The sequence below is a fragment of the Cupressus sempervirens genome, chromosome 2, assembly GCF_028749045.1.
Source record: "Cupressus sempervirens isolate cs-2001-9-10 chromosome 2, ASM2874904v1, whole genome shotgun sequence".
Taxonomy (NCBI): Eukaryota; Viridiplantae; Streptophyta; class Pinopsida; order Cupressales; family Cupressaceae; genus Cupressus; species Cupressus sempervirens.
This window is the reverse complement of record NC_143119.1, coordinates 310,006,808-310,019,543: the sequence shown is the minus strand read 5'-3', so window position 1 is coordinate 310,019,543 and position 12,736 is coordinate 310,006,808. Positions and strand designations below refer to the sequence as shown.

Genomic DNA, 12,736 nt, shown 5'->3' with positions numbered 1-12,736 from the left:
ATATAAGAAGCTCATATTTTGTTCTCACAATTTCTGTTGTTCTTTGTTTTTGTTGTTTGTTGTGATATTAAGGGGAGCACCCTTCATTAATATGTTTGATGCTCACATTAAATATAGGGATTTTGTCCACCTTTTGATGAAATTATCACTTGCTCTATGTCACATGTTTTGATGTTATTCATGAGTATCCCTTGCTCCACTATTTCATTCTAAGAATCTAAAGTTGTAATTTCTTATTGCAATTTATTGTCATCATAAACTTTTAAATTCTTTTGCAAAATTTAAACAACCATAGTAGGAATTTTTCTACTTTGTAGTCTTGTTATTTACCAAAGTTGTGTGGATATGGGGGTACTTAGGTACTTTGGGTATAGGTATGACTATTTTTTTAAACATGGGCCATGGGTATGTGGGTACATCAATTTTTTTAATTGAATTTAAATATATTATATAAAATTTGAAAACGAGTCATGACATTTGAGTTTTCAAAACAAGAACAATGATAAAGTTTGTAGATGTATAGTGTATTATTTTGAGTTTGAAATTTGAAATATGTTAGAAAAAAATGTTAAATCCTAAATGTTTAGATGCATAACAAAGAAGACCAACTTTAAACAAAAGCAAGATGATTATAAATCATTTAATGACATATTGCAAATGATAAACTTCTAACTTGAATAGTGATAAATTTTAGTAGTTTAATGTTAATCAATATTCTATCAAAGTTTCAAATTGATTACATATTGAATATTGATAAACAACAAGCTGATATGGAAACAAAAAACAAAAGAAAAAATCAGACATCTTAATCTATCATCTAGTATTCTACACCTTGATCATCCATATCAAGGTCCTCAACTATGACAATGTTCATTTAGTCATCACTCTCGAGTTCGAGTTCCTATGTTGGTAGAATAAAAGGGAGTAAGTCAGTAAGGCCATATACTTCAACCTCTCCTACGACAAGGGCAACAACTTCTCCATTAGGTGGAATTTGATCCCATTTTGTTGAAGGGCCCTCATTGTATCCAAGAATCTAGACATGAGAGAAGAAAATGTGAGAAATTAATATAGACTAGGTTCTCTTCTTTCTTTGACCCTGAATCGTTCCTCTCTAGTGAATGAATGAACTCATGAGTGCTCTGATTTCTCTGACTAGATGAAGAGCTAGCTACTTGTGAGAGCAATATTATTGCAAATTATTGTGATTCATAGGCTTCATTTCCATGGTTCCAATGCCACTCTATAGGGCCTTTCTTTACTTTTACATCATATAAAACTTCGACTGAGCCAAAGTCACTTTTCCCACATGAAAACTTATTCCGTTGACTCCTCAAAATTTAAGCATCCTCACCTCGACCATGATTTTTTCCAAAATCCTTTCGTTACCTCTCTATTTTGATGTGGAAACCTCTTCCTAGTCACATGTATATCATAGCATTTAGGATTAAGAGCATATGAAGCATGATGAAGAGGTGTGTTAGGCATATTCCATATTCCATTTAACTTCTCATCTATCAAAGGATTTAGAGAAATATCTTTTGCTCTAGTTATTTTTTTTAGTCTTATATGCATGGAATCTAATGCTTCATAGATTTCTCCCAAATAGTCCTTAATTGAATCTATAAATCTAATCAGCTCACATATGGGCTTAATAAAGTCCATAACAGATTTTACATCAACCCGAAAACACTCATCAAGAACCATACTTACCACCTCAACTATAATATCTCATGTAAATTGTCTCCAACATGCCCATCCATAACTAACAACTATGGAACATAAAGCTCCTTTCACTTCACAAAGATAGTCAAGAAGAAAGTAGTAAGAATCAAAACATGTGTCAACAAGTTTATGTAGTTCTACCTTGGAAAGTTTACAATAAATGGCTTGTGTGTGGTGATGATTACATATGAACATTTGTATTTCCATCTCCTTCTCTATGAGATTTGTAATCCATTGAACTTGTCAATGTCTTTGAGTGCATTATTCAACGAATGCACACAACACGGTGTCCAAAATATATGCTTGCAGTTTTTTTGCACAAACATGTTTATTTCTTTACAAATAGGGGCAACATTAGTAACAACTTGGAACACATGTCTAGCTCACACCCCCCTAAATAGCTTCACATAGTTGGGTATGAAATTTTGCATTCTTCTCTTGCCTTAAAAAATGCTCTTTGTTGTATGTTACCATGATATTAAGAAATGGATGATTTCTAGTATCTATCCACCCATCCATCACAATAATGCAACCCTCCATAGCCCACATTGTTTTTATTGGTGTAGTTTGTTCATCTAATTGAGATTTTTCTTATCGATTAGAGTATGTGAAGCTTTTCACAACCAAGTGGTTTATACTATGGTAGAACATTATAAATAGCTTGGGGCATCTTAGTGTAGAAAGGTGATAGAGCAACATTAAATGCTATTCCATTTTCATAAAGGAATCGTGCAATTGTTGCATCAACTGTATCTCAACCTTACACATCAAATAATCATCCAATGAGTTTTGAGTTGCCAGCATGTGGTCTCTTGTGAGTATATTGAGTTGTTACATCTATAGATAAGTGATCCAAATCTAAATCTCTATTCTGACTCTAATAAGGCTATGTTGTTAGAGCATGACATGTCCTATTAGAAACTTTCTTATGAGCTCCCTCACAACATCATATCATTCCTTCCCATTTCTGCAAAGTTTGACACTTGCCCACTTATATGAAGGAAATGAACCTTCACCTGCATGTAAGAACCTTCCCATCTCAATGGGCAAACCTTACATTTAACCTTGGTTGATCCACCTAAACCCTTTGGCCCTACAATACAATCAACATACATCCACAATGGATACAACCCTTGCTTTCCTCTACCTAGCATTCTACATGGAGAGGGAAAAAGAAAAAATATTGTACTATTAGTGTCAAACTGGTGAACTTAACAAAAAGCAAATTGTCTTTTCTAATTTTGCAAAGAAGAAAAATACTAAGTAGTTGTAGAGGCAAGTTTTAGTCAGTGTTAGCCAATAGGGAAAGAGACCCAATTGTTGTTAGGGGGTCCAATGACCATGATATAGTAGATGTCTTAGATACCCCCAATAGTCGATCACACATGTACTAATAGTCAATCATTTTTTAGCTTTTTTGGTTGGTGATTGACCCATTTGTGCACCACTATTGGGACATATTATTACAAGCACTAGTTTTTTTTGGTGAGTGACTAATTGGGGGTGAACATAAGGTGTATCAAGTGAGTTTTAAAATGACACTTTTCAACCACGTCGCACTCCACGACCTCCACAAAGAGATCTATAAATGCCTGAACACTAAAACCTTAGTTTTAAGCTCTTGAGTCACTTGTAGAGGTACATAGAAAAAATCAGCACAATTCGACTTACAATTTAGGAGATCTAGGTACACGAAGTTAGCCTAAGTGGTTTCTAGGTCCTTTCCCCTAGGCTTTAATGTCCACTTGGAGTGAGTCACACTCTTGAAATTATCATTGGAAATTGAATCAAAAACATTTTACATTGCCGATATGTTCTTGGGATAGTTGAATTCTTTGTATTGAATTCCCACGGCCAACATCCACCATTGCCTTACACTGTCATCAAAACCACCAGGAAAATTCTCACACTGCATTTACCTTGCATTTTTGGGAAAGAAGTTGCATTCATTCACCAGAAATGTTGTGGATCTATTTAAATAGATTATGTCCTCAATGGGCCAATAGTGGTATGTTGAGATGGTTAGTTGTGTTATTGTTCTTGCCATCAAGGTTCACATCACATTGGAGATGAGGTCCTCCATTTGTGGCCTCACCACTTCGTAGCGCTGGGTCAAAACATTTTTTCCAGTTCACACGACACATAAACGCTAATAAGCTTTTCTAGGGGTGAGGTCATTTTTCTGTCAGTTGCAGAGATGCTCTTTTCTGCTGCCTCTCTCTTCATATTCAAAGGAGAATGGAGAGAATAATATTTTCCACCCAAAAGGAATTCATCAATAATAGCTCTAGTGCAATGGGAGGCAGCGGAGGAGGAAAAAAAACATAACAGGGCCAACGAAGAGACACAAATGATACATCATTTTATGTGGGCAACCTTCCGTATAGTGTGGACAGTGCTGAGTTGTTGAAGCTGTTCGAGGCTTCTGGCAATGCCCCCAAGGTGGAGATGTGTTGTTCAATATGCTCTATAAATCTCCCATCATTTCTATTTGAAATTGTTGTTTTTCATCAATGGGTATTATAAATCAATTGTGAATGATTCGTGGTGAACTTAATGTCAAGATTTGAAAATCCAATCCATTGGTTGGATAGGATAAACCAGCTCTTCTGAACCAGATAGTAATTATAAAAATATCTTGTGAAAGTAAGTTAATTTGAGGGAATATGGTAGAAATCTGTCCTGAGGCTTGTTGAAGGTCTTCTAAACTTTGAATCTTTGATCAAGGAGTTGTGGCCTTCTATTTGAAATCTAGGTTATTATTGTGCAAAGTGGTGGTTCATAGAATTTTTTTCTGACAAAGTGTTTTGCAGGTAGTATATAACAAAAAGGCAGCAAGAAGTTGGTCTTTTGCCTTTGTGAGTATGGCAAGCAGACAAAGTCTATGAAGCTGTAGACAGGTTAATGGATATGTAAGTATTTAAGGGGGTTTTCTTGGAAAAAGCTCTAGTCTTGCAAGTTTTGCTGTTGTATATGATGAATTTAGATCCATTTTCTTAAACCATATCCCTTTCATATGTTTGGCTATGCAATTGTTAATGAAGGTGTTTGCATGGTATGAGTATTTCACATGACAAATTTTACATATGTGACAGGAGTATCAGGGCAAGAGTTTGAAGCTAAATTCAGGGCCAGGGCCTTTGAAGAACAAATTTTGTATCCAAAGCTGGATTCAGAAATATAAGATCTGGTGGAGATTTGCTGAAAAACAAATAAGCTCATGCCAAACAAACAGTTAAATACATGCCGAGCATTTAAACAAATCACACAATCATGAAGTGAATTTGGAAGACATATGCCATGGGGAAAGCCAAGTGTTGGTGCAGCAAAGAAAGGGAGATAAGCAAATTGAGTATCACCCTAGCAAGTTCCCAATTTCCAAGCCAGCCAGTAAATCATGTTTGACATTCAGAACCTTGTGATTTTAGACCAGATCAACTGAAGTAAACATGGAACAACTAAATCAATAAGCTAATACAGTGCACTTAATCTCCAAATTATTGGAAAGCCTGCAACTGGGCATCCATCCATTTCAATCGCAAAGGCAAATATCCCTTGGGAATCCACCTTCGGGTAACATGAGAGTTATTACAAGAAGATAAGTATAACATTCTAATGACATATTCCATCACTTTTGGGCATTGAAAAAGGTGTATGCCTTCTTTGTGGCTCCTAAATCAGCTCTCAACTAATGGCCTAGATTCTCGTCTTACTGTCCAACTTGCAAATTGATCCCAATATGTTTGCAACCATTCATTACGCAAAAACTGTATATTACAATGAAATTCTCTTCCACATTTCTAGATTATAGGATAATGACTTGAAGATTGAATAGGAGGGTTTTTCAAGAAGGAAATTGACACGTCTTAACATTTCTTAACAGTCCCTTCATTTTCACATCTCTCCAAAAATAGGCTACCACCACTATTTTAAATCTTTGTTGCAATAAAATACTCATTCAAATGGGAATCACTATTAGGTGTAGCATTTGACCCACTTTGCCTACATGACTATCTTGCAAGGTTCGTCTTATAAATGTATTTCAAAATACAAATTTCTTTTGGCTTGGGGTTGTCATCTTTCCCCTATCTTGTTTGACCTCCAACTTAGTCTTTCATCCTACATCATGCTCCTCTCAACAATTCCACATAAAGTAGATCACTAGACACATCCTCCTCATCAAATCTTTTGAGGACTTGATTGTGCCTTATAACCTACATTATCCTTTCCTCGCTGTGTTAGCTTCTTTCAACAAGTATATCCTCTTGTCACTATATGGTTTGTCACAATTTTTTGGTGGCTCCCTTAACTTTGTTGCCCCTTGCATTTGTGGCACTATCCATTGTTGTAAACCACCATGCATTTGTGGCACTATCCATTGTTGTAAACCATCATACATATGTCTTATCATTCTGTAAGTTTGTTCCTCCCAAATAATCATGGCTTTGTCATATCCTCTAACATTGGATCAGTTTCAATTCTGTCATAGATTTATATTTGTCATTGATTTAAGCCTCTTGCTACTGTCATATTGACGAGTAGGTGGGAACAATTTTGAATTTGAGTCTCCTATCCATGTACTCTGGCATTTTAAACTGTCTTTCAATTGTCTATTTAATCCTAACTTATTATAAGTATTTATAACAAACTTGGTAACAAATTCTTGTCTAATCGTGCAACTCTTATAATCCGTCATATATTTTTACTCAATTTCCATCACTTATTTCTCTATATGCATGTTGTAGAGTAAATATAATCCTTGGAAATTTTTCAATCTATAAAGTTCTACAGTTCAAAAATAATATGATTAAGTTTTAGGATAAAACCGCATACTACCATCTATGAGCTTTGAAATTTGGTATACACTAGGCAATCAGAGGCAAATAACAATCATAAAGACATGGGCTAAGTCTATACAGAGTAAGTAAAACTGCAACAATAGAGATTCAGAAATAAGCTTATATGGTACTGTTTCAAGAAATCGTGCATGCACATTTTCAATATCTCTGTGGTCCTGCAATGAAAAATATAAGGAACCTCTCCCAAAACTGCTTACCAGCTAAACATTCTATTGTCATGTAACCAAAGTAGTCTCATAATACTGATGTGAATGGACTGCATGAAATTCGAATTCAAGTTTTTAATTAATCAAACACTTAGTATATGTTACTATCGGCTAAACCATTGCACCTCATTTGGTACAAACGCTAGTTATAACTTGCCTTAGCAAGGGTGAAAGGTGTATTTATTCCCCTGCTCCTCAAGAAGAAGTGCTTAATATTCAGGCATTGCAACTCTGATGATTTTAAAAAGCTGTTTTAGCAAATACTAATTTTCCTTCTCAGTTCTTAGCTTGGGCATAGCCATTGTAGTGGGTTTCCTGTTTAGTGAGAATGTTAGTGATCTCCCTACTGTCTTATATTGCAGCCCTGGACTATTGGATCGTCTAGTTGCAGTCCTTATTGTCTTTCACTGAAGGCCTTTTAGAACTGTTTATGGCCTTTATCAAACTTCTTTCTGTCATGATATGCCCAGTTTTCTTACAGCAATTTCATATTTCAGTTGTCATAAACTTCTTGACATCACTATCTCTTTCCCAAGAATCCATTCATTTTTTGCTTGTGTCTTTCAAAAAAATCACAAATCTCACTGAAAATTGTAGATGATGTAACAACTCGTTAACAAATTCATTTCTGGATGCTAAAAAAAATACACAATTGAATCCAGAAATGAATGTGCTAACAAATGGATTGTGGAAATCTGATAATATTAACCACTCGCCGTTAAACCATCTATAATTTTCAAGCTAATCCAGCAAAAGAATGGTGTGTCCCTCACGCTAGTACAAAAATGATGGGAGGCCACCTAATATTATTCACTTAGGACTATCTTGTTCGTCAAAGAAGGGGCAAGGATGTGCCGAAATACACGATTATTGAGTAATCAGAATGACTCGAGGATTGCTCAAAGGCATCCCTGTTCCTGGAGAAGCTGGCGGATTTGTCTGATGATGGTGGTCTGGGATGGTTGCAGAGTTTTTTTGTTGCGAAGGGTTTCATTGCAGATGAGGACAATGCAGAGGAGGTGATGCCCACTCCTGGGGCTACAGACATGCAGTTTGCTTTACCAAGCTCTAATGGCGAAGACGCGTGCAGTCCTGAATGCCTATTGGCAGATACCATGTCCCTGGGAAAGAATCCCTAGGGCTGATTTCCTTTATTCAGAATGTCTTTCACTACATCAGCTAGGTATTGTCTGATAGTTTTATTTTAATGTTTGTTGCTCATGTAAGAGTTGGTATCTGACTTGGGGAATGCCCCAAATTTGGGTTGTTATATGGTTGCTTCGAATGTAAATTATCTTTTATTATCGTCTATAGTGTCAGGTAGGTTGTAAGTGGTAGAGGTCAACTCCTAAGCTAGGGGCTGTTTTTGCCCAGTTGCTGGACTGTGATGCTGATGGACTCTCTGTAAATGTAATCGTTTCTGGAAAGTAATACAAGGGTGAAGCCGCACAAAGTTGTAGTTCAACAATAATAAAATTATAATATTATTCACTTTGACTTTTTGAATTAAATTACTTACCAGGAACCTCCAGTATACAGCCAAGGACCATATCTCCAATCCCTGTACCCACAAGTTTTGGTGACTAACTTTTACATAATATATAAATATGGCCATACTCATATTTTCTCATATGCTGCAATATTAAAGGCACCTCCATCGCCAGCTAACTATTAATTCTTCTACAGTAGGAGACATAAAGACATCTTTTTAGAAAGCACAAAGCAACAATAAAGATGATACTCTTTTGGAGAAGGAACCGTTAAGCAATAGCAGGTCAAGATGAAAAAATAACATTTCGTATACATTTCTTATCTTCCCCATCAGGTTGTCATTTGTATTTCATACTGTAGCAATATGGAACTCCAAATAGTTAAAATTTCATCAACCAAATAGAAATCTTAACCTAGTATCAAAAGCATGTTTACGACCATATTTAGTAATTATAAGTGAGCACGCGGCAACAGGATAATGTCTCAAAATACAAGAATTCTCTCTAATTATGCAAGCAATTATTAGACTGCAAAGATTGGCATGAATAAATTTGGATTCAAAAGATGATACACAACTTGCATTTGTCAAATGACTACATTTTAACTATACATTAAATAATACAGATGTCTATTAAAAGGTGCGTGTACATCTTTATATTTTAACGAGTTGTGTGTTATAACAACAGGTTATAGAAGCTGTTCACTTTTGTTAGGCTTAAGCGAAATTGTGGCACTAGCTTAAGTTAAGCTTCTGATGCCTGATGTTCTCACATGCAAACACCATCAGAATTAACTGAGATCCATTACAAAACGATACTATTGTAATCTTGAAATTCGGCACTGGTGACTCAAAAAGCTGTTCACTGTTGTAAGTTTTACGAGCATCTTACAGATTCCAGTTAATTGTGATCAGCCCAAGTCTACAATAGATCCAGATTGATGTTTATGTTACTGAAACTACATACTCCTTTTCAACTTCAAGAACCAGATAAGCCAATCACAATCTTTAAGATCTTGAACAGTACAGCTCATAGTTTATAGAATTTTGTTAGCACCTCATAGAATGATCACCTAGCAGTTAGCAGTGGAAGCAAAAATGATGCCATTGGTTATAGTGAGCAGTTATATGATGATTTTTTTTGTCTTAAATGGTGGAGGTTTTAGTCATTCCAAGAGAATGAATCAAAATAACCATCAGGCAAAGTTGCCCCAAACCAGAAAAGTGATACAATCAAATTTCCTGCCCTCCAGCTTTTGTTCCATCTCTCTTCCTATTGAGGAATTGAGGTTGACAACTTGCATCCGGTGACAACTTGCATGAGCAGAAAATCAATGAAATAATCCATAATGCTGTTCAATGTGACAAAATATGATCAGTTTGCTTTGTGAATAAGACCTTGCTTATTTTTCATCCATATGTAAAATCATCTTTAAACCAAACAAAAGCATCTTAAAAAGAAAGTATTGATTCAGCACCTGCATATGCAACCGTGGCACCTGAAGCTGCTCTTCCCAGAACAGAAAGTAGATAGAGGACAACAGCAACCTGCAAGCAGGATGCTAGATTCTTAATTACAGGAAAATCGACAGAATACATTTTTCCAACTGACTTGTATAATAATAAACCCTGTTATATGAAACCATTCAGAGTTTGCAATTAGCAATTGTGTATTCAGTGTTGAGCGTTATTCTGCACATGCAGAATTCACAGTCCCAATGGACAAAATGCCACTATCACTTGCATAGAATTTTTAAATTTCTAGAGCAATACCCTAGATCAACAATAGATATCTAGGAGCAAAAATCTTGGGCAGTTAACTATGCAGAGCAGAATCATTGACCCTATTTCAATGCCCAAAAAAGTTTCCTTATTTCTAAACCTCACTAGTATTCAACAAAAGTACTTGCCTTGAGGAATAGTTTCTTGTCATGACCACTTGCAGCAACTCTAAGAACAGATTCAGTAGCACCAACCGTATTTGCCATGCATGCAGCAACTTTATTTGCAGTCTCCTGTGAAATTTGCCATTCCAAAGGGTCCACGGGAACTCTGCCAACACCCATTGACATTAGAGCTGTGAAATCCAAGATAAGCCACAACCTTCAAAAATGTTCTCACCGCTAGATGTACTTCTTAATTTTTATTTTTATTTGTGGAGTTCCCCTCCTCATTTTAGGTGGTCATTTTGACTGTAACTTGAGCTGTAATAAGAGCCCATGCCCAATTCAGTAGGCCAAACTTTATTTTTAAAAGTGGTAGAACTAGAGGCGATAGATAGATAAATAGATAAGATTTTATTTATCTCCACAAAGGCAAACCGATATAGGAACTACAAGAAACCAACCAATTTATGTTGGATTAACAAAAGAGAAAATGGCCAAAGGTAAAGGAAAAGGCAGATTTGTAAGAAATCACCAAGTTCGGCATCGATTTGGCATATGAGATCTCCTTGTGGGAGCAAGGGCATTGTTTTCCATTTACCTTATATATTGTTCCCATTTTGTGCTCCAGTTTTTGAGCTTGTGCCCAAGTTAAATAGTACATTATAACTTGCTAATCCACCTACACCTGGAGTGTATGCACTAGAGTCATTTCTCCAGCAATTGGGTGTAATCTTAATGTCTCAAGATTGCCTATTTGCGGCGAGAGGTGTTTATCCCCAGCTAGAGTTTTTCCCCAATCGAACTTTGAACTTGGATGTCCTAATAAGTGTGGGTTCGTCTTCAAGCCCTGATCTCACTAACTCAATCTAAAAATAAGAATAAATCAATGGGCTTCGAAGCACACCTACTTTGGTAAATCCTTAACTAATTTCAAACTCAATGTAGGTCATAATTTTTGTCAGGCAGACAGAAAGGCCTCAGCCCAAATATTTACCGTTATCGCTTGGTTTCCCGGTTTCACAAATAGATTTGTAGAAGGAGAACCTCAAATTGATAACAACATGGGGAAGTCTCGAAAGAAAACTAAGGGTTTTTAATTTTGGATCAAGTACCGAATACGGGGCACTGTAGGCGCGACAACGATATCATGGGCAGTGTAAGATTCAAGAAACATGCTCGACCAACTGTAACTCATGATCACTGAAACCTTCGTGCATTTCAAAAGTTTCCAAAATGTCTCACAAATGGCTGAAAAGTATTCATATTGTAGACATATGGTTTCCACAATCGTCATATTTCATAATATCCCTAATTAAGGGTCATTAGTTTCAAGAGTAACTATGAAGCAAGAAAAGCTGCCAGCTGAAATCGACATTAACCCACTTCACAAAACTTAAAATGCATAAGTGGGTATTACCGCTACTAAATAGATAATGTGTCTGCATCATTGAATTAGCAATCAGCTTAAAGATGGACAGCCCAACTTAAGAAGTTAAAAAACAGACGTGGGTGTTACAGAGGACAAATATTTTTAAGTGGGTATAGAGATTTTATTTATACTTACGAAATATTCATCTGACGGAAGAGCATTCCCAAAACTGCGAGGGAACATAAGAGAACAATCAAAACATCACAGAGGAGAGACACCATGCTTGAATTCCTTACAGCGCAGTGATAATACACCAGACTTCCGCATATGAGAATCACCAGAGGCATTCCCGGCTTCCTCGTTGCTGCAATTTTGTGTTCCATTTGATGGCATCTAATCAGAGGATAAATGCAAACCTCTTTATGATTTTTTTTTCTCGCTTTCTCTCAGGAGATTACTTAAATTGGAGATCTATATTTTTCGTCTGATGTTTGGTTTGGTATCTACTTTTAAAATGGTCCGCACACTTCCACGCTTCTTTCTTCGCTGGCTTCTCTGTGTTTGTGAATGAAAAAAAGAATAAAGTGATGTGGATTTCTTTTGCATAATGTTTTTCCAGTACGCCAAAATTAGCGATTGGAATATCTTAACAGGCAAATTGCTAATAATGGATGTGCATGTACATCTACGTGGCAGGTTACACATCAGATTTCAATGGGTCGCAGCTTCCAGCTTCCAAATCTGGTGACCAATGACCAATCTGAATGTAAGCAAGCGTGCAATATAGTCTCCCACCACTTAATTTGGTCAATCTAAAATTGAATGATATTTTTTCGACATTTTTGCATGATTAAGGTGTCATTCAAATTATGCCAATGAAAATTTAACCCCAAATTGGAGACACTGTTTCGGCTATATCTTGATAAGTTAGACGAAGAAAATTATTAAATAATTGTTGAGAATAATTCTTTTCGAGGTACTTGTTTCCATCAATGTGAAATGTGTGTGTCACAGTGAGGGTTGATGAAAATAAGCTCTAGAATCCTGTATATGTGTGTTTACTAATAGTAGTTATTCAATATAAATAGTAGTTGTTATTGAGTATGTAAGACATTTTAAGAATTTTAATATTTAAATATATAGCAATAAGAGTTATTGTTACAGGAAGCGTTAGGGTCAAGTTTAATGATTTTATTACAATT

General features: G+C 35.9%; 1 protein-coding gene and 1 pseudogene across 1 annotated transcript; both read right to left on the bottom strand.

Moving 5' to 3' along the window:
• The window catches only part of LOC149572329 (putative E3 ubiquitin-protein ligase XBAT31), a 98,946-nt pseudogene extending 91,039 nt beyond the window's left edge, over positions 1-7,907 (bottom strand).
• A 955-nt stretch (positions 7,908-8,862) lies between these two features.
• Positions 8,863-12,305, bottom strand: LOC149572328 (reticulon-like protein B23). Its single transcript, XM_089813531.1, has 4 exons — positions 11,730-12,305; positions 10,190-10,331; positions 9,758-9,827; positions 8,863-9,631 (listed from the first exon to the last, which is right to left on the bottom strand). The coding sequence occupies exons 1-4, from the start codon at positions 11,915-11,917 to the stop codon at positions 9,513-9,515; spliced, it is 519 nt and encodes a 172-aa protein (XP_089669657.1). The 5' UTR covers positions 11,918-12,305; the 3' UTR covers positions 8,863-9,512.
• Positions 12,306-12,736: the final 431 nt, after the last annotated feature.